We start from the raw sequence: 22,924 nt of genomic DNA, 5'->3' as shown, positions 1-22,924 counted from the left end.
ACGTTTCTTTGTCTCCCCAGTTCCCCTGGTCTTCCCCGTACTTTATTTTTAATTTTCTCTTCCTTTAACCCCAAGTCCAAATTAGAGAACAAATAAGAAATAGGATTTGTATAGAAGACACATTAATTTAAGTAACCATCTATTGTTTGCACATTTAGAGAAAGAGAATAGATTATGTATTTGCACATACACAGCGTTTTTTTTATACATATATACATACGTACCCATGGGTGCTATACAAATATTTTCATATCTATGTATATGCAAACCTATGTGTATTTATTATGTGCAATTATTTATAGCTTATTTACTGTGTCACTAGGTCCTATACTCAAGGTCACTAACTGCATCCCAACTGGAGTTCAGGAGTAGGAGAAGGCAAGAAGTAAATATCTTTTTCTAGATTCTAGGAAAGAGAACTCACATGCTCATAGTATCTTACTACACATCCTCTATTCCACATTATATTTCTTTACCTCCAAATATTATTTACTAATGGAGAAAAGCAAGTTGCAAAAAGAAATTTCTAATATTTCTATACATATATTTATCCTTACTTATAGCGAAGAATTAGGGTTATAGTCTCAAACTATCAGAAACAACTGTTTTCCTCCAACTGATGCTGAGCCCCCATCCCAAGCTAGGAAAGCAAGCCCTCAATGCCTGGAAGTCACTTCCATCTTTCTTTCGTAGATACTTACGATATCCATCTTTCTTATGTGTACTCATGTCTCTCTTACATTTGCCCCAGACGACACATTCAACTTTTTGGTTCCATTTCAGCCTGCGTGGACACAGAGGAAGCTGAGATCTATCTGCTCATTGATGGTTCAGGGAACACCCAGCCCACAGACTTCCATGAAATGAAGGCCTTCCTGTCAGAGGTGGTGAGCATGTTCAACATTGCTCCCCACAAGGTTCGGGTAGGGGCTGTGCAGTACGCTGACACTTGGGACTTGGAATTTGACATCTCTAAGTACGCTAACAAGCCTGACTTGGGCAAGGCCATCGAGAATATCAGGCAGATGGGCGGGAACACCAACACGGGGTCAGCCCTGAACTTCACTCTGACGCTGTTGCAAAGAGCAAAGAAGGATCGAGGAAGCAAAGTGCCGTGTCACCTGGTGGTTCTGACAAGTGGCATGTCCCAGGACAGTGTCCTGGAGCCTGCACAGAAGCTGAGAGAGGAAAATATCCGAGTGTATGCAATCGGCGTCAAGGAAGCCAACCAAACACAGCTGCGAGAGATAGCAGGAGAGGAAAAGCGAGTTTACTACGTCCATGAATTTGATGCCTTGAGGGACATAAGGAACCAAGTGGTTCAGGATATCTGCACTGAAGAAGGTAGGAGATGACATGGCTTGACCTTCAGACAGCAGCTCACAAAGGGATGCGCTTAGTCTAGACAGATGACCCACATTTCTAAGTTGAGATTATTGACCTGTGTGGTATTTTCTCTCCAGAACAAAACCCTATTGTAGTGCAAGTTAATATTCTAAGAATGACAGAGCTATTTGGAGGATTTCTCTCTAGTGAATACTAATTAGCCTCTCCTCACAGACCCCTAATAAGTATATTATTAGGTGTTATATGTATAATTCAATCAAAAGTGTTCTGAGGGGACGTGGCTATCTGATGGACATTTCATTTTATAAATGAACTTGTCTGAATTTCTCTGGAGCACTGTATCAGTAATTTTCCACTCATGGTTTTTACTATCTGAGACTATTTGGTAGCTTGTAGATACATTTCTGGTGTCTTGAGTAGGGATATCTCTTAGCATTACCAAATGGCTAACAATCTTGTAGATCGACAATTCAGAGTACTGCTACAGCAAAATATGATCTGGCCTCAGATGGTGCTGAAATTGCAATGCTTAAGCCAATTACCAAAGAACAGAATAGTTCTGGCTTTTATTGCTTGCAATTCTTTATTTGCCTAACTATCTTTATGATGCACACACTGAGCTTGAACACAGACTTATTCGTGATCTGGGTTTTCCTGTGAATTTTTTTATATACAGTGATGTACATAAACATCCCAGTTTCTCCCATGCAGCCTGCAGAGACATGAAAGCAGACATCATGTTTCTGGTGGACAGTTCTGGCAGCATCGGACCTGAAAACTTCAGCAAGATGAAGATGTTTATGAAGAACCTGGTTAGCAAATCCCAGATCGGGGCTGACCGAGTGCAAGTTGGCGTGGTCCAGTTCAGCCATGAAAACAAGGAGGAGTTTCAACTCAACACATTCATGTCTCAAAGTGACATTGCCGCCGCCATTGACCGAATGACTCACATAGGAGAAACAACCATGACAGGCAGTGCCCTGACCTTTGTGTCTCAGTACTTCAGTCCCGACAAGGGGGCCCGGCCCAATGTCAGGAAGTTCCTCATTCTCATCACAGATGGTGAGGCTCAGGACCTAGTAAGGGACCCAGCGGTTGCCCTTCGCAAAGAAGGTGTGATTATCTATTCTGTGGGAGTATTTGGCTCCAATGTCACCCAGCTCGAGGAGATCAGTGGGAAGCCAGAGATGGTTTTCTATGTTGAGAATTTTGACATTCTGCAGCATATTGAAGATGACCTCGTACTGGGAATCTGCAGTCCCCGTGAAGGTAGGCCTGGGCGACCCAATACTTGCTGTTGCTTACTGTTACATTCAATAGAATTGTATTTGGGTTCTGTAAGCTCCTTACTTGAAATGTTTGTTTTAGTGCCTTTGACCTTTGGAGTTAAGAGCTGCGGATGGTGGCTCTCAGTTGTACTCACAGTGTTCAAGTTCAAGGCCAGCCTGGGCTGCATAATGAGTTTTAGGCTAGTCTGGGATACAGAGTAAGACCTTGGCTCAAGACCGTGCCTTCCCTCCATCCCCTATATAAAAATAAATCCAGAAAAGAATGACTTGGGCCTGCGGCTTTCCCATTTACAGACAAATCATGGTCCTAATGTGATTAATTACTCCTTTAAGCACCTTGATGTCACCAGGTCTTATGTCAGGTTCCCTGGAAGAGGAAGGGCATTGTCAAGAGCTCTTGTGGAAGAGGTCTGTTGAGGAAGTGCTTCCAGGAGGAGAGGAAAGAAAGCAAAACAAGTGGGAGGAGGGAGCTATGCAAGGCTGTCACATCAGTTTCAGTGTGACCCCATGGGCAGTGTTAGAACATAAGTCCCACCACAGTTGGCCTTGCTTTCCAATGAGGGACCCAACCTTATATGCCCTGTGCCATTAGAACACTTATGAGCTGCTGAGGCAGTTGCTAGAGGATCCTAGTAGCCTCCTGAGCAGAAAGACTCATGTTTTGGCTTAGTATCAATTTGCTCAAATGTTTGTGAGAACTGTCGGCTAAATTGTACAAAACATGACTGTAGGGGGTGAACTCAGGCAATAGATACTTCCAGAGAAGTAGATGGTATACTTGTCACTCTTCCTGTAATACTGCAGAGGGATGGAAGCGGGCAGACCAAAGCTCCAGGCTGAAGGAGCAACTCAGTGCTAGAATACTCTCAAGGTCATGGGCTAAACCCCAGCATCTCACCCTTCTCCCCCCAAAAACCCAAATCCACAGAAGGAAGGCCAACAAACATAGGCAGCTAAATTGGTCTGTGATCCCTAGACTTAATGGCTGACACATTCTGAAAATTCCCTCTAAAAAGATGTATTTGCAGACTTTTAAGGGGGGAAGAGACATTGTCTCGTTGTGCTAGCTCAACCCCTTCTGTAGGGTTTGGTGGTTGATCTTCTTCTGCATTTGGTAGAAGGACTACATCTGTTTTTTGTTTCCTGGCAATACATCCATAATAAGTTCAAGCTCTCTGAAGGTCTCCAAAGCTAAACAACCCCCCTCTACCCCAAGCCCAAATCCCTGAGTAATCCAAGCAACCTTCACAGCCAGCGGGTGGCTGGAGGGACCTAGTTCTTCAGTGGAGTCAGCCTTTCTTGGGAATTTGATTTTTGGCTCTGTACACATGGCCTCCAGTCAGCGTTGAGTACATTGGCTCTTGTGTTTTCAACAGTCCACCGCATGGCTGGCAAGTGGCTTAGCGCAAAAGAAGGAATTGTGAAAGCCAGCTGGGTACTGGGGGAGTACTTTCTCAAAGTCCTGTTTCTCCAGAATAGCTGAGCTAACAAGTATTTGGATTGCACTTTCCCGAAGACCCAAAGAGAGAGTGTGTACTACCAACATAATACCACATGACCATCTTGGGACTCCACTTCTCCAGAAAGGATGAGTTAAGCTCTAGAACTCATGGTGGGATGTGCTCCATTAGATGAATTAGTTATTAGGTCTTTCCTGTTCTACTTTGCCATAGTGCTGACCTCAGTCTTAACAAGTTCACAGGAATGTCGTGTTAGGACAACTTACTTGAGCTAAATGAGAACTGACCTACTTTTTAATGATGCGTCCTAATTATGGAAGTAAATGTTTCAAGAAAGTCAACAGAGCCAGGCAGTGGTGGTGCATGCCTTTAATCCCAGCACTTGGGAGGCAAAGGCAGGTTGATTTCTGAGTTCGAGGCCAGTCTGGTCTACGGAGTGAGTTCCAGGACAGCCAGGGCTATACAGAGAAACCCTGTCTTGAAAAAACAAACAAACAAACAAACAAACAAACAAAAAAAAGTAAAGTCAACAAGGAAGAAATGTAGGCTCAGAAATCAGTCAACATGGAACTGTGATAAAAACATAGTGTTATCAGATTCTTGTGGTTGTTATTGTTTTGTTATTTCCCCATGGGATACTAATAAAAGCTCAGGATTCCAATAACTTAAAAATAAACCTGTATAAATAGAAGCATATAAGGAAGGGACCAGTAATATGGAAGTTTTATATAGTTAGGATTTTCTCCTTTTTAGTCTGAAGGTGGAGGTTGTACTCCTAGTGGTCCTATGATGGCCATTCCTCCTTCTACCTTTGTCCTAGGTTTCACTCCACAGTTCCCTTGTTCTGAAATCTCATTTGAACATTGATAAGTACTGCCAGAACAATAGAGCTAGGTATCTCTGTTATCTGGAAAGTTAAAAATCTGACACGTAGCATGTTCCTACAGAGAGAAAGCACCAGCCATGTAAATGAGAATTGGGGGACTTCCCACACCGAATCTCAGATGTTTGTTTCCCTTCCTTTTCAGAATGCAAGCGGATTGAAGTTTTGGATGTGGTGTTTGTCATCGATAGCTCCGGCAGCATTGACCATCAAGAATATAACATCATGAAGGACTTCATGATTGGCTTGGTGAAAAAAGCTGATGTGGGCAAGAATCAGGTCCGGTTTGGAGCTCTGAAATATGCTGATGACCCAGAAGTGCTGTTTTACCTGGATGAGCTAGGCACAAAGCTGGAGGTGATTTCGGTGCTCCAGAATGACCATCCCATGGGTGGTAATACTTATACTGCTGAGGCCCTGGCCTTCTCCGATCACATGTTCACTGAAGCCCGGGGCAGCCGTCTGCACAAGGGAGTCCCCCAAGTCCTCATTGTGATTACCGATGGAGAATCTCATGATGCAGAGAAGCTCAACACCACCGCCAAGGCCCTGAGGGACAAAGGCATTCTTGTCCTGGCTGTGGGCATTGCTGGTGCCAACATCGGGGAGCTCTTGGCCATGGCAGGGTCAAGTGACAAGTACTACTTTGTAGAGACCTTTGGAGGCCTGAAGGGGATATTTTCCGATGTGTCAGCCAGTGTCTGTAACTCTTCAAAAGTCGGTAAGGCCTGTCAGCTAAATTTTTCCTAATTATTAAAAGCGGGGGGCGGGGGGAGCGGCAAATGAGTGAGATACCAACCAGTCACGTTTGGGAACAAGTTTTCCAGGAGGAGAGAAGGAGCCAACATTATGAAGTGACTCTCCCACTTGTAGGATCCCAGCGTTGGACGGGCTTTCAACTCTGATATTTTGTTTTCTTTCTTCCTCTTTGAAAAGGCTTTTCCTCCCTTCCCCTGGACCCTTCTAACACTGGGAACTCTGCTGTTTTTGAAAATACTTTAGTAGGACACAGGTCCACTTAGATACCTTTAGATACCTTTCTTCCCAAAGTCACACTCAGCCTCGTCCTAAGGGCCGTCACCTTTGCCTGAAGTCGCTCTCTCCTCCAGACCAAACAAATTCACCAAAAATGCAGACTTAGGTATTAAACACTCCAGTCAGGTCTCTGAGGGCTGCCACAGAGGGCAGCCCACATTGATGTTTGTCTTTCCTTTCAGGCAGGTAGAGATGGTGTGACTGTGTGTGCATGTGTGCACACTCATCATGGTGTGACTGTGTGTGCGTGTGTGCACACTCATCGTGGTGTGACTGTGTGTGCGTGTGTGCACACTCATCATGGTGCGACTGTATGTGCGTGTGTGCACATTCATCATGGTGCGACTGTGTGTGCGTGTGTGCACATTCATCCATTGCTCATTCATTCAGCTGCCGTTTTATATTTTTTATCTTGCTAGACTTGGTGCTGTGTACCTATAGTCCCAGGACTCGAGGAGGCTAAGGCAGTTCGAGGGCATCCTAGACTGCACTCTGAGTTCCAGGCTAGACCTCCTATGTAGTGTAACCCTGCTCCTCTCCTCCCCTTCCCACCCCCCAAAACGGAAAGATAATTCTTAGACTTTATTTTCCTAAGGTCTTTGTCTTAGTTAGGGCTTTACTGCTGTGACCAGACACTGTGACCATGGCAACTCTTATAAAGATGACATTTAATAGGGGCTGGCTTACAGGTTCAGAGGTTCAGTCTATTATCATCAAGGCAGAAGCATAGCAGCATCCAGGCAGGCATGGTGCAGGAGGAGCTGAGAGTTCTACATCTTGTTCTGAAGGCTGCTAGGAGAAGACTGGCTTCCAGGCAGCTAGGATGGAGGTATTAAAGCCCACACCCATAGTGACACACCTACTCCAACAAGGCTACACCTCCTGACAGTGCTTCTCCCTTGGGCCAACATATACAGACCATCGCAGTCTTTCTCAAGAAGAGGCAGAATTTGCTTTCCAAAAAGGAGGACTAGTCAGCGAGGAAACATATAAGCAATTTTACGTTCTAAAAAATAACAAGAAATAAAATATTTTTATTAGAACAATCACTATTGGGCCACAATTCCAACATGTGGGTGCAGTTATTTTCCAAAATGATTTACCTCTTCTGGTTTTGTCTTGTTTGTTTGTTATGAACTTTACCTCCTCAGGAAGTAGCCACTAGCTTTTCCTCCGGCAAACTAACAATCTGTTTTTACTAGGAACAAGGGCTACTCTTAGCTTCCTTTGCTGGCAATGCCTAAAATGTCACCTGTCTCTCCTTCTCTGTGCAAGTTGACAACTGTACCTTTTGACTGAAACTTCCCCCACAAAGCAAGAAAGGCTGCTAAGTAAGGATTTATTTGCCGTATCTGCTTGTCTCCCCCTTATCCGGACTGTAGGAAATCTGTCACCTTTACCCTTTCCTGAAACTACACTGAGAATTAGCCTGAAGCTGAGGAGGTGCTTAGAGTATGAGAACCAGAGTTCAGATCCCAGCTCCATGTAAAAAGTCAATTGTTCCTGTAAGCCTAGCTCCATGGAGAGCGGAGAGGAGAGTCACTGGTGCTCATTGGCACCACCAGCCTAGCTACAATTTCAGAGAGACCCCATCTTAAGGGACAGAGGAGAGAATAAGTCAGAACACCTGATGTCCCCTCTGACCTTCATGAATGGGGGTACATACCCACACACCTATGCACTAATATACACACACACACAATTTAAAAAGTGACAGGGGTTAGCGTAATGTTAAAGGATACAGATGAATGTGTGCTAGGCCTGACTTCTCTATTGGCAGCGAGCTCCCTTGTTCTGTTTGTTTAGAATTTGCTACAATAATGAAACAGGATTATCTCTGGCTATATTGTATTATGTGCTTGAAAATGCTCTTTTTTCTTAAGTTGGTATTTTTTTGCCTACATACACCAGAGAGAGGAAGCTGATAGAAGAGGAAGGTCAGATGGAGATTAGAAGGCATGCTTTTAACAATTTCCCCTAATAAACCAGAAAAAAGAAATTTATTGGACCAACTGGACCAGAGAAGCCAAGTCAATAATCCAGACCATCTGCTTCTATCTGAATCTCTGTGTGGATACGTGTGAATGTTGTTGCTGTGCTACTGCCATTCCGGCCTTCTGGAAAGGTTAGGACACGACTGCAGATGCTGAGAGAAGCTCAGCTGTCAGTCCTCTGGCATGTCAAACCAGAAAATGGCAGATGACCAAACGGACAGAGCCAAGAGCAACAGGACAGGATGGGTTAGCAGTGCATGAGTCCCGCTGCCTTTATGAAAGGATCATTTGTATTTGTTTATTCTCCAATTAATTGACCACAGAGTAGCATGAGATAAGAAACCACTTTCAAACTACTCTTTCTGTAGAGTTGCAGATGTTTAATTTATTCCTGGCAGGTTAAAGCATAGTCGCCTAGTCTTATCTCATTTCCTTTCCTCTCCGTAGATTGCGAAATTGAAAAGGTTGACCTTGTATTCCTCATGGATGGTTCAAACAGCATCCATCCAGATGACTTCCAGAAGATGAAGCGGTTTTTGGCATCAGTTGTTCAAGACTTCGATGTCAGCCTCAACAGAGTCCGCGTAGGAGTGGCACAGTTCAGTCACAGCTACAGGTCAGAGTTTCTGCTGGGGGCATTCACGGGGGAAAAGGAGATATCTACACAGATTGAGGGCATCCAGCAGATCTTTGGATACACCCACATCGGAGATGCACTCCGGAAGGTGAAGCATTACTTTCGTCCAGACATGGGCAGCAGGATCAACGCAGGTACCCCTCAGGTGCTGCTGGTCCTTACAGATGGCCGGTCTCAAGATGAGGTGGCTCAGGCTGCTGAGGAGTTGAGGCACAAAGGTGTGGACATCTACTCTGTGGGCATTGGGGACGTGGATGACCAGCAGCTGCTCCAGATCACAGGGACAGCAGAGAAAAAACTGACGGTGCAAAACTTCGACGAGCTGAAAAAGGTGAAGAAAAGGATCGTTCGGAACATCTGTACCTCGGGTGGTGAGAGCAGTAAGTATTGAGTTCTTCATTTTGATTTCCCCACTGCCTCCACTGACATTTTTCTCTGACTATTTACCTCCCCCGGGGGGCCTCGGGGAGAATTTAGATTTGGGCCTCTGGATTTCAATTTGAACTTTTTCACAGATATGAAGTGTGTGTGTTTTGTGAACCGTGGAATGAGAAACAGAGAAAGAGAGACCCTGTGGCTTCTATTCACTCTGTCTCCCAGGGGGAGTATGGCTCTTCTGTGAACAGAGATGCCTGACTTTAGAAGATGCAAGAGGGAGAGAGAGAGGCCATTGTTCTCAATCCAGCTGCTTTCTGAGATTGAAGAATATGTCACTGAGAAAATGATCTGTCTGATAGATTTTGGTTGCCTGGCAATAGGCTTACAGTTCAAGCAATGACCCATATGGGAGGGGTGGGGAAGGATCCTCTCTAGGTCTGTACCTTTACTCTAAAACGTTACCACAGATGTTACTAATTATCTTCTATTAGAATGGCAATAAGAATGGCCAGACTTGAGGCCTGGAGAGCTCAGTCAGTCAGTGAAGCTCTTGTGTGTAATCACAAGGACTTGGGTTTGACCACCCCACCCCCCCGGACCCATGTAAAACAGCCAGATGTGGTGATTCATGGCTGTAATCCCAGGCCTGGAGAGACAGTGACAGGAAGATCCCTGGAGCTTACTGGAAAGCCACCTTAGCCTAGTAAATTAGTTCCAGGCCATGTGAGACTCTGTCTTAAAAAATAAGGTCTATGGTACCCAAGGGAATGAATGACAAACGAGGTTGACCTCTGGCCTCTAGGTACACACACACACACACACACACACACACACACACACCACATTGGGGGGGCATTCATTTTGACATTTTCCTAGTAGGTGGAAAGTTTTGAAAGAATAGGTTTTATTTTTCTTACTAAGATGCACTATGGATTGATGATTATTTTTGAGCACCCATGGTCAACATTAACCACAGACTTCCACTCAGGAAAGGAAAGTCATGGGGTGATTTAGAGGCAGCTGAGACTGAAAGCATGACTACAGATCCCTGCTCCGTGCCATCTGTTCTTGGACAAGTTGTTTCTCAGAGCTGAATGTTTTCCTTCGTGGAGTGTGAATGAGCATTACCTGGTTCAAAGTGCCTTTGTGAGGAGCTCTCGAGCTGATGCATGTTCGAATCTGACTCTGAATAGGCCTTACCCACCATGGGAGTCTAAAGTCCCTCTGTGTTAGTCAGTCTCTAAAGGAACAGAACCGACAGAATGAATCTCTCTCTTTATATAGAAAGGGGATTTATTAGAGTGACTTAAAGCTGTGGTCCAGCTAGTGTAACAGGGGCTGTCTACTGACAAAGTCCAAGAATCCGGTAGTTGTTCACGTCCAGTCCATGAGCCTGGATGTCTCAACTAGTCTTCAGTATATGATGGGATCTTGAAGGACTAGGTTCTAATACCAGTGAAAGAATGGACTTGCTAGCTGGGGAAAGAACAAGTAGGCAGAGAGAAGGGGAAAGGGGAAAAGAAAAGGAAGGGGGAGAGAGAGAGACAGAGGCACAGACAGACAGGCAGACAGACAGAGGGAGACTTTTTTTCTTCCATGTTGTATATATAGGCTGCCTCCAGAAGGTATGGCCCAGGTGGATCTTTCCACCTCAAAAGGCTGGGATTAAAGTGGGTCTTTCTGCTTCAAATGATTCAATTAAGAAAAAAATACTTCTATGTCCAGCAGTTTGTGTTTTAGTCAAGTCTAGATGTAATAAAGTTGACAGGTAAGAGTAGCCATGACACCCCACGGCCCCCCGCCCGCCCCCCACCCCCCGCTCCTGTGTTTTGCCTACCACTAACTCATGAAATGCATCCCTAAGGGCTGGATTTTCCCCTTAGCCACCTCACTGGAAGGAAGGAGCCTCTTCTTGGTGGTTGATATGCCCACCCCACTATAACCCCGGAAACTTTAAGATCCAGACAAGGCTATTTTACTTTTCCCACCTTCCATGAGCTACTCACCTATTGCAAGTGACAAGGCCACACGCCGTTGACATTTTCCCCATTGTTCCTGTTCCATACCTTCTCACTACCCCTTATCTCGGACCTTGTCCCTCCTCTCTCGCTGACCCTGGTCTTCTGGCCACTCTCGAATGTTCTGGGGAGAAGAGAAGGGTGAGAGGAACAGAGCTGTTTCACTCCATGGCACTGGTTAGACACTGGTGCTCTGACAGTGAGCCACACCCAATGTTGAGTCCTGAAGTGGGAGCATCCTTTCATATCTTCCATCCTATCTCCCATGGCCTGTATCCCTACAAAGCCATCCTAGGGGGATGTGTCCACTGATGCTCCTTTGAGAAGAGATAGGTATGTCTGGATTCTGGATGGTATCTGCCCTTCCTCTTGGACCCTGAAACAGTTCCTTTTACTGCTCATTCATAGCATTTCCATGGACTACAGGGGTAAGTCAGCTGTCTCCATAAACACTAGAATTCACAGTCCTGGAAATAGGCTCCCCTTTTGCAGAAAACACATGAGACCCTGGGTCTTAAAGTTACTTTTCAAGTTACTTGAAGCTACTGGAGTTTTTAAAGGAAGAGAAGTATCCTCTTGAACTAAAGAGGAAATTCTTTCTCACGTGTGAGGAAGCTCAGAGTACATCAATAGCTCTCTCCAAGTGTACTTTCCCAAGCTCCAGTCTCCCATCTTTTGTAAGAACCCACTGGGTGGGTCAAAGGTTGAGTGTCATGAAGTTGGTTAGAGGCCTCTGTCTTTCTGCAAACTTACTTTAGACCCTGTTCCAACTTTGGAATGTGCTGATTATTCCAGCCAAATCCTTGACATTAATTTTCTATTTCACAAGAGATACTGATTTTAAATTATTAGGTTGAAAATTATCTTAGAATAGTTTAATTTCTACTTGAGTGCTTGAGAAAGTTTTTTTTTTTTTAAATGGGACTATTAGCTCCAAGTAGTGAGCTATTTTTAAAAGAAGCGGTTGTTATGCCAACGAGATCGCTCCACCAGGAGGGTCACTTGCCCCCAATCCTGACAACTGAGTTCCATTCTGGAACCCATATGGTGCAAGGAGGAAAACGGGAAAACGGCTACAGTGAGTTATCTTCTGACCTCATCCCCATGAGGTGCCCCAGAAATAAACAAATATTTTTAATTTTTTTAAAATTAAGGTAACAATCATGAATAAAAAAAGCTAAAGTAGTGCTTATTAAGATACACTCAAAGTCATTAGTCCAGCAAGCAAGAATATGAGTGAGGCCTTTGTAGTCAAGTTTCAAGTCAAAGGCTGATGAGTCTGGAATGTGTGCAGATAAAGCTTCAAGGGGATGCCCACGCATATTGTGGGATGTCCTTTCTGAAATGATAAAATCCTCCCAACCACAGGGTCAGACAGCGGATTGGTGTGTTTCAAAGTTAACCAGGCTTCAATCTGTACGCTTGTTTGGCTTGTTGGTTGGTTGGTGCTCCTGTTTGGTTTTGAATGCAGGGGACTGACGGCATGAATGCCGGGGGAAGTACCACTGGGCTACATCCCAGCCCCATCTGATCTACTTGTGAATAAAATGTGCTGAAAGTTGGAGACACGATTACCATTGGAGTCTCAGTTTTCCCATTCATAAGGCCTGACGGGTGCTTAAGTGTCTCCCACTGCGTACAATGACTCAGAACATTAGCAGCTGTGTGGAAATGCCCCGTATAAATGTCTTTTCTCCCTCACCCTACAACTGCCAACCAGTCCACTTTTCCCACTGAGATATTTTCTTCAGGACCACAGCTGCCTAATCTCATTAATGTACCTCAGCCAGTCAACAGTGTTGCTTGATTTTTTTCCCCCTGCCTTTATTTATTTATTGTGAGTATTTGGGAGGGGCCACACATGCCACAGCAAGCCTGTGGAGGAGAGAGGACAGCGGGGGTCAGTTGTCTCCTTCCCCTGTATGGGTTGTGGGAATTGAACTTCGATTATCAGGCTTGGCAGAAGTACCCTTCCCACTGAGCCAGTCAGTGACCCTCAACAGTATTCCTTTTCCTCTCTTTTTAATTTATTGTTCTCTCATGTCACACATCCTGACCACAGATCCCCCTCACTCCTCTCTTCCCAGTTCCCCCCACTACCTCCCCTCTCCCCCAGACCCACTCTTCTGGTTTCCTTCAGGGATACCAACCAAAAACAGCATAACAAGATGCAGTAAGACTAGGGATGAACCCTCATATCAAGACTGGATGAGGCAACCCAGGAGAAGGAAAAAGATCCCACAAGCAGGCAGAAGAGTCAGTGGTACCCCAGCTCTCACTGTTAGGAGTCCTACAAAATCCCCAAGCTAAACAACCACGGCCCATATGCAAGGGGCCTGGTGTAGACCCATCCAGGCTCCCTGGATGCCCTTTCAGTCTCTGTGAGCCCCTAGGCACACTGCTTAGTGGATTCTGGAGACTGCTTTCTACTGTCCCCAGTCCCTCTGACTCCTGGGACTTCTCAGTATTAATATCCAAAATATGCTACCATCAATTCTAAAGACCTTTACAAATAAAAGGACCCAACGATTATGGCAGGCAGGCCCTGTCTCATCCAATCTGTCCTTTTGTACTTTTGAGACATATAATCCATTTTTTTTGTGGTCAAGGAAAGTAATCTTCCAAGAGGGTAAGAGATTTGCCCAGCACAGGAGGACTGAAGCTCCTGCCTCCCCAGCTCCAAGCTCCGCCCTGATTTCCACGTGGCTGCTGGAAGATGGCCCTCTCATGCTTTCCTTTGCTGTCCCATCCCTGCCCTGTTGTCCTCCAGTGTGGCTGCTTTCCTAATTTCCTTTGCTTTCATGGCTCCTTTCCTACTCTCAGCCCTGAGACCCTAGTTCAATTCTTCTTGACCTCTGTTTGAAAATCAGCCTTATCCTTCTCTCTGACTCACTTCTCAAACCCCTGCCTCCAGTGGATTTGAATCACCACTGGCAGATTCCCTATGAAACATAGCCTTTGAGTTCCTCAAATTTCTCAGACACATCTGTCCTTAGAGCCTTCAGGGCCAAGGCATAAGCACTCTCTTCCCAGCTTTGCCTTGATGTCCAGCACTGAGCTTAGGCATGTATCTGCTTGGCCTGGACTTCCTCACCAACTTGTCTCCCTTTGATCATATTGTAGAATCATTTGCCAACTTTAATTAAACATGAGGAGCTTAAATTGTATTTTTGGCATCTAGATGAAATGTTTTAAGGGCTCAGTCTATGTAGGGAACTATTCCAGGGTCTGCTGGTATCATTACAATGTCTCTGCTGGTGTATATGCCTTTCCAAATTGGCAGTGGGGTGGCTTTGTCACCTGGTTTTTTTGTTGACAGATTAAAGTACTGTTAGTCTAAGGAGAAGTAGACATGAAAGTTCTGGAAAAGACAGATGATGTTTTCTAATGCTTCCTGTCTCTGGGTAGCCAAGAAGAAGGTTGAAGACAGCAAAATAGAAGGCCAGCCGTCTAGACCTTTTGGCAACATTAAATCTTTGGGTGAAATTGATGATAAAGTAAGGTTTTCCTTTTTCTATACTCAGGTCTTAAAATGAAAAAGACTCAAGTCACTTACCTTTGTTTTAAGCATTGAATTTTGTTTTGTTATTGTTGTTGCTTCAAAGACTTTTAAAAGTATCCAACTGATCAATGAGTGTGGGAGATGGCATGAAGAGGCATCACTATACACACACCAACACACACACACAGACATACAGACACTCACATGGACACACAGATACTCACATGGGCACACAGATACTCACACTGACACACAGATACAGACACACAGATACATGGACATACTCACACATACACATACAAGGTCTGAAAACTGACTTAAGCAAAGCATTTCTTTTTATGCAAGCCATGTGTATTGAGAAAGCAGGCTAAGGTTGGAGTGAATTTAGCAGCTTAGACATTCTTGAAAGAAGAGTGTGTGTGCTGTAAGATTTTTATCCTTCTCGAATTATCTGCCTTTAGGGCACTCAGTTTAAAATATCAAGCCCATCTAAATGTCATCAGTGCTGAAACGTCCCTGGAGTTCATAAGGCAACCACAAAGCCCTTTAAATGCTACACATCTGTGCTCTAAGTCTCTAGAACCCCGGATGGCAATGTCTTGCTCCCCACCTGGCTGAGCTCCCAAAGGCAGTGTATCTTTGACATGGACAAGTTGGATAATTGGACCACCAGTCTCTTCTTCACCTGTAGGACTTAAAGCAAGATCTAAACAGTTTTTTTTTTCTTTGAACATTGACTTCCTCTTTGGGTAGATGTTAAAGGCAATCCAAACTCAACCCATGCTTCTAGAAAGAAAATTGATCAAAACTTTCCTGTGACTTTTTTAGGTTCTAAATGATTTTCTCTGTTCAAATGTTTTTTACTTTTCTCTCATTCCTATTATAATTTAACATTTGTCAGTGACCTCAGTTGTTAAGCAGTGCTACATGAATGTGTTTTAGAATATTACTACATCCACAAGGTGCCTTAGGTATATTTTAGGGACAGGACATATTACAGTATATTTGTAATGGCTAGAATAGAACCATTTAGCACTTTAGTTGTCAGAGAATCGTCCAGATTTTATGCCAGCTGAAAAACAAAAACAAAAACAAAAACGTCTACAGCTTATAGAAAAATGGATATGTGGTTCTTTCCTGACCCATGTTTCCCTGTGCTTTCCACTTTATGGCCAGAATGGAAGTAAGACTTCTTGGTCCCTAGACACAGACATGCATCAGAGTCACATTAGTGTGGCGTTAATCTAACAAGATTCGCTTTCCCCTTGAATCCTAGATTGTTTTGTGGATGTGGTGGTTGGATTTGATATCTCAAGCCAGCAGAGAGGGCAGACTTTGCTTGAAGGTCAGCCTTGGATGGGATCCTACCTCCAAGAGCTCTTGCGTGCCATCAGCTCCCTCAATGGGGTCAGCTGTGAGGTGGGCACAGAGACTCAAGTGAGCATAGCCTTTCAAGTGACAAATGCTATGGAAAGATACCCTTCCAAGTTTGAGATCTACAGTGAGAACATACTGAGCAGCCTGCAGAGTGTGACAGTGAACGGCCCATCTCGCCTCAACACAAACCTGCTAAGTTCTCTGTGGGATACGTTTCAGAATAAATCCGCTGCTCGTGGGAAGGTAATGTGGCTTTAGTTTGTGTGTCGGTCTGCGGGTTTTCAGTGAACTTGTTGCTAACATTTTCCTCCCTCATTTTTCTAAAACCTACCCTAGGTGGTCCTTCTATTTTCGGATGGATTGGATGATGGTGTTGAAAAACTTGAACAGAAGTCTGATGAACTCAGAAAGGAAGGTACTGAACATGGGGGAGGGGTAGGAATGGGGCTAAGTGTTTACTTATTTAAGTAGGGTTTTACTTTGTACCCCAGGCTAGCCTGGAGCTTCCTAGGTAACACAAATGGGTCTCAAACTCAGGGCAGTCCTCTTTCAGCCTCTTGGTGTTGGGATCACAGATATGAACCACTATGCCTGGCTGTTTATTTTATAGTCTCAACTCTGGCTACATTATTTTCAGGTACCTTACTGACTCCTGAATTTCTTACTGACCCCAGTCTTTCTCTGCTGTATGGGTTCAGGTCCTCTCAGAACATTTTAGTCTCAATGTCTCTCCTAATCCATGTGTCTAAAACAGGACATAGTCTATGGCCCTTGCTTCACCTCCTCTTACTGGATTTGCTCTTCAAAACCTCTCCTGAGGATGTGCCTTCCTAACTCACCCTGTGTTGTTTAGCATTGCTACTTTGTCCCATGAGAGTGAACAGGAAGAGTCTCCTTCACAAAGAAACATGATCATTGGAAGACTTCTTCTAACACTAACCATTTCCAGACTTGCAAGCATTTTGTTTTTGGGCATGTTGCCTTGGGTGTTGGGGTTTTATAATTAGTCCTTTCCTTCAGAGCCCAGAAGGACCAACCATGATGATTATGCAGCCTCAAAGCTCTGGAGCCAGGCATCTGGCTTTAAGAACCAACAGTCAGTCTGACTTCTTGTTGGGTCCAACTAAAATATGGGTCAGTAGAGGCAAAAGCAGCCATGTGTTCTTACTCGACTAGAGCAGGACCAGTCTCCCATACATGGGTACTGCTTCTCTCCCATCCACATCTCCACTGCTGACAGGATCACCCACCTGCCAATCACTCAGAGCTCTGTGTTCTCTGAAGAATTTCCATTGGAAAGTTACTTGGAAAGTTTCCATTGGGCTGTACAAAGAATCAGATCTTGGTCTTAAGTGACACCAGGACTGTGATTTATGCTCCAGAACTCTCCAAGGTCAAGTTTAGAGCTAGGGGATTGCTCATGCTCTGCACAAACAATGTTTCCTTCACTCCCTTTCTTCTGAGGACTTTTCGACACATTGTGTCCAAATGTGTTGAAAACCTTCAAAAGTGATGAGAAGAAAGAACCCCCTTATGAGGAAATTCCAGCGCACGTGTACACCTTAGGCTCTAGTACACCTGCCTCTCCAGAATATGTTCTCAGTTCTCTCCTTAACCTTAAACACATTGCAGAGTTCTCTGGATTTACAGCCATGTAGTGAAGGCTTTTATTTTACCCTTTATCGGCTGAAGCTGGTTCCTCATTATTATATTAAATTTTGGTCTTTGTTTATGAGCTCTAAACAGATTTTAATTAACATTGAAGACAAAGCTTTGAAGCACCTGGTTTGAGAGGACAATTTTGTTGTCACCCCTGAGATTTTAATTATTTCAGCCCTTTGCATGTGTGAGTGTGTGTGTAGGGAAGGGGGGTGTTATCTCTTGCCAATGGTGTTAAAAGTGTCTTCTAGGAAGCATTTCAGGACATCTAGAGTTCCAAGACCATTCTTTCTCCATCTCCTAGGAAAAACATAGAAAATCTCTATCAATTTCAGAAGCTAGACACACACACATACACATACACACACATATGTATATGCATATGTATATGTATATGTATATGTATATGTATATGTATATGTATATGTATATATTCCTCAGAAATTTAGAACCTTTGAGAAAGGGATAAAGAAATGATGGAGTAGTATCTTTTGAAAAGCATCACATAGATCTCAACATGGACAAGAAGTACCCCTGTCCCTGGATGATATATATATATATATATATATATATATATATATATATATATATATGTGTGTGTGTGTGTGTGTGTGTATACATATATATGTGTATATATATACATATGTGTGTATGTGTGTGTATGTTATATATGTTTGTATGATATTATATATGTATATGTATATATGTGTGTATATATATATATACATATATATACATATATGTATATATATATGTATATATATATTCACTGATGATCTCTTGACCCAGGTGGCTGCTTTAGTTCAAGATCACATACTATCATAAAGACTAGGCAGTCATCATGCAACAAGATGAGGGGAGAAAGGAACTGATGGCCATGTGCAGCTCTATAATTTATGCATGAAGATTAGGATTTGAATTTGTTCGTTAAATTTTAAAACTCAAGTGCCCTGGAATTTCCTCATAAGGTGGTTCTTCATTCTCACCACTTTTGAAGGTTTTTTTCCTTCCTTGATTCACTTTGAACAACTGAAGACATTGCATTGAGGGCTGTGGCTCATGGAGTGAATGAGTCTGGAGGGAGCATGATTGAACACTCCAATTCCAAGAATCATACCCATAAATAATAGTTCTATGTGTATTTCCTACATGCCGGGATCCCACAGATCTTGTGACGCTCACATTTCCACACTTCCTGAAGTTTATAAGGGAAAACAGATGTGACGATACTTCTCTTTTATAAATAGATCCATAAGCAAGCCTTTCTCATCGGTAATACCCCACTTGGCTGCATAGCACTGCTGCCCCAGCCCACCTACAGACACATTCTTCTCTGTCCCCACTTTTTAGTTTAGAAGGGTGAGCGGCCGGTTATTCTAGTTTGTCTGGAACAGTGCAAGAATTTTACAGGATTAACACCAGGCAAGTCTCAGGCAAACCAGAACAAGCCGGTCATCTGATTTAAATCTTTCTTCCTTTCTTTCCTTCAGTTAACCCCTGTAGCAGCCTCTCCTCCAATCGTAACCACTCCCACACATCCCTGACCTCACTCCCTTAGTCAAACCACATCATTCAGACTTACCTAAGAAGGGACCAACTCTGGGAAAGCCCTGGAATGTTTCCTTATCTGCTTTGGTATTTAGGTCTCCAAATCCCATTCAGATTGTGTCACGTGCGTTCGTAGGAGAATGGGAAAGTGCAGGGTTGCTCTTGGTTCCATGAGTATGTCTTCTGTGTTTGCTCAAGTGTCCTTGAGTGTAAGGCTCTGGTATTAGGCTCTGCATGAAAGCCTCGGAAGACCAGTAAGTCAAGAGCCTCAGTTCTCTAAGCATCAGTTCTCGTCTGTAAAGTAAAAGATGATTTGAATTATATCTGTGCACCTAATAGGGTACAAATAAGATAATGCATGTAAATCATTTAACTGTCTCCCAGGCACACCACAGTTATGGAAGAAAGCTAATATAACTGTTATGTAGGATGATTGCCAGGCTACTTAATACCTAGTTTTCAAAAACAGTCACTGGCAACCCTACCCTAAGCCGTAGCATTTTTTTTTTTTTTTGAGATATTCTGATCTACAAAATTCCAAGGCTTATGAGATTCTGCTCTCAGTGATCAACATTTGTTTCCACTTAAAGTTACAACTGGAGCGACAGTTCCTTATGAGGTCATTGAAAGCCCCTACCTTTCATGTATTTGTGTGTGCCTGCTTTTAGTTTATGTGTCCCACATGTGTGCAGGGGCCTTCAGGGACCGGGAGAGGAACTGTGTTACAGGTGGTGTCAAAGGCACCATGTAGGTGCTGGGACCTGTAGAGGACCCAGGTCCTAAACTGCTGAGTCATCTCTGCTGCCCTCAAACACACATTTCTGTTTCTGTTTCTACATTCGTTTCTGTACACAAAGCTGGGGCTTGAATCCAGGCATCATACATGCTAGGCGACTGCTCTGCCTGGGAGGTTGTTTAAATACACATTGGGGTTCAGTAGATATGGACTAAGGCCTAAGATCCTCTACTTCTTTTTTGAATTGATCATTTTCTCATGCAATTCTTTATTTTATTGAAAGATGCTAGTCAATGTGGGTGTCTATCTCAGGAAAGTCTGTGTTTCTGAGAAAGCTCCTAGGAGATCCTGATATTGTGGCTTTAGTAATCTTCTACAAAGGGGGGAAATTAGAGCATTCACTTTCTTGATGTGTGGATTCTGAAGTACTTTGGCAAGCCGTGTGCACGGACCTTCGGTTAATTCAGTGGCTCACTTAACTCAATAAGCTCTGAGATCCTGCCATTGCACCCCCAGTTTAATTTGCTTAGTATTGTGCTATTATTTACTAGCATTGCATCATGGGATTAGAGGACATAGACAATGGAAAGCAGCTGTCTGCTGAGGCTAGTGGTTTAAGTATGCTGAGTGATCGAAGAGGCATGAGCCCACTTCACCTGGAGAATGTGTTGAACAGGCCTGAATGCCCTTATAACCATTGCTGTGGACGGAGCTGCCGATTCCAGTGAGCTGGCTGACCTTCTCTACATTGAATTCGGGAAAGGATTTGAGTACAGAACACAGTTCACAATTGGAACGTGGAACCTTGGGAGTCAGCTGTCAAAGCAACTAGTAAGTGACTCAGAAAAAGGCTAGAGGGTTTAAGCCAATGCCACACCACTGGGCTGGAGCCTTAGCTCCAAAAGTTTAAGCCTCTGGTTATCTTGTATACAGGTTTAATATTGATGAGTATGGATTTGAACTAATACTGACCTTTTAAGTGAAGATGAGATGGCCCTCCTTGAATTTAGTGAACAGTCTAAGAACCTGGTGTTTGAAGGATTATATAGTACAGTGGGGCAAAGCGTGTTTAACAGATACTCTTGGGACAAAAGAAGTGGCAAAAGGAAGAAAATACTCTTAGACAGCACCACCTGTGCTGGCCAGATCAACCGGGAGTCTAGTGAACCAAGATGAGCTGAGTTACGAACAGGCCAGAAGGCTGTTCGCTGGGCCAGCAGGTTCTCAGGTTCCGTGGGGCTCTGAGCATCACAGCTCAAGGTACCTCTGATGTTCCAAGTGTACCCTCCCTCCAGCACAGCCTGTGAATGACAGCCCATTTACTTCAGAGCTCAAGCAGAGCAACAAAGCCTGCTAGGAGTGTGGGGGAGGAGCTAGGAGTGTGGAGGAGGAGCTAGGAGTGTGGGGGAGGAGCTAGGAGTGTGGGGGAGGAGCTAGGAGTGTGGGGGAGGAGCTAGGAGTGTAGGGGAGGAGCTAGACCTCATCCTCACTGGTGGACTTTATGAGCAAGCGAGGGATTTTCTCGGTTTGTCTCCGCTCCACCAGACCCTTATGCTCTTGTTCCGTTTTACAATCTCACACCTAGAAAAGATATGTGTTTACCACGGTGTTTCAGAAATTTACAAAGAATCAAACTTGAGTGCCAGCATTAACGAGTCTTGGCATGTTATTGATTTTACTATGAATGCCTAATGATTTGAAATTAACTTGTTGATAATTTACAGAATCTTTACTCAGTATATCAGAACACTTTCTGATGAAGGGCTCTTCTTCACCTGTAAGACTGAAGTATAGGGTTTACTGCAAACTGAATTTTCCTAAAAAGTGAATCTGCTGGGTTGTTTGCAAAGATAAAATAAGTCGCTAGATAGTGCTGCTAGCTGTTCAGGAGATGTCAATGTAAGTCCAGAGTGAAATTTACATTCTAAATACATAATAATTTTGTTTTGGCCATCACATAAAGAGAATATTCTCATGCTCGCACACTCTGTAACAAATGGTTCTCAAATGTTGCTATGCAGCTGACATTTCCAAAGTCACATCAAAACTCTCCTAGATGTGTTTTCTGGGAACACTGTTCTAAGCAGTGTCTCAAAGTACATCGTCTGATGCTACTAACAAGCTGAGGTTTTATAAATGGAGCCATGAGAATACAGCATGCCTTCATTTTCCTGAACAAAGCATGTGGGGCAGAATTTGTAGGGTGTTCAACAGTGAGCAAAAGCTAGGGTGAGGTGTGTTGACAAGAGGCAACCCTGTTAATAACACACGTGCACATATGCATAATTAGTATGCAGTGAACTGGTCATGGCTGAAGTGATGCCATCTGCAGAGGTGGAGCACCTGTGGGTTGATCAGGAATTCCTCACTGGGTAGACTCGCAGGACTCAAAAGTGGGAGTAGACCTCTTAAGCGATGATAAGAAGGCTTCTGCCACTGCAGACCCCGCAGTGGAGCTCATGTGTGGGATTTGGGGATCAATGTCACTAAATAATTATCGTCATGTTCCCCCAAGATTAATGTTGCAGAAAGGACCTGCTGCTGTCTACTCTGCAAGTGCACAGGAGGGGACGGCGCCATGGGGGACCCAGGCTCTGCAGGAAAAAAGGTGACTTTAGTTCAGACTTACAACTCCCACTATTTGAACCATAGCATGCCTTTGAGATATAAGCTGGGGTGGAGGTAGAGAGGTGTTGCCTGCTAGACTCAGCCTCTGGAGGCTGCTGGCCATTTATTGTGATACCCTTTCCCCATGTCAGATTAGAAAGTTGCCATTTTCCTTGGTCTTCTAAATTCGAATTGTTTGGAAGTTCTTCAAGGGGTTTTAAGAGATACGGTCATCAGGACGTTTGATGAGCCCAGTGCTCAACCAGAAATAGTATTGCAGGAGAAGCCAGTGATCCTCAGGCTGAATGGTGAAAGCTTTCCCCACACCAGTAACCTACTTCAGTTTCCCTTTTGGTCTTGGCAGTGACATTAAAACCAAGCCAACATTGTATATAGTCTGCTGAAAATCAAACTCAGATCACTCTGCCATAGCAGTGAACGTGACAGTGTTGCC

General features: G+C 44.0%; 1 protein-coding gene across 1 annotated transcript in view; it reads left to right on the top strand.

Moving 5' to 3' along the window:
* Col6a6 (collagen type VI alpha 6 chain) overlaps window positions 1-22,924 on the top strand; it is a 137,978-nt gene that overhangs the window by 46,185 nt on the left and 68,869 nt on the right. The window contains exons 5-12 of the mRNA XM_031346192.1: window positions 784-1,344; window positions 2,059-2,616; window positions 5,125-5,700; window positions 8,456-9,025; window positions 15,820-16,163; window positions 16,257-16,335; window positions 20,540-20,694; window positions 22,379-22,471. Of these exons, the coding sequence (XP_031202052.1) occupies window positions 784-1,344; window positions 2,059-2,616; window positions 5,125-5,700; window positions 8,456-9,025; window positions 15,820-16,163; window positions 16,257-16,335; window positions 20,540-20,694; window positions 22,379-22,471 (2,936 nt within the window). The remainder of the gene's footprint in view (window positions 1-783; window positions 1,345-2,058; window positions 2,617-5,124; window positions 5,701-8,455; window positions 9,026-15,819; window positions 16,164-16,256; window positions 16,336-20,539; window positions 20,695-22,378; window positions 22,472-22,924) is intronic.

Source organism: Mastomys coucha, unplaced genomic scaffold (genome assembly GCF_008632895.1).
Source record: "Mastomys coucha isolate ucsf_1 unplaced genomic scaffold, UCSF_Mcou_1 pScaffold23, whole genome shotgun sequence".
Lineage (NCBI taxonomy): Eukaryota > Metazoa > Chordata > Mammalia > Rodentia > Muridae > Mastomys > Mastomys coucha.
This window is presented reverse-complemented; position numbering and strand designations above follow the sequence as displayed.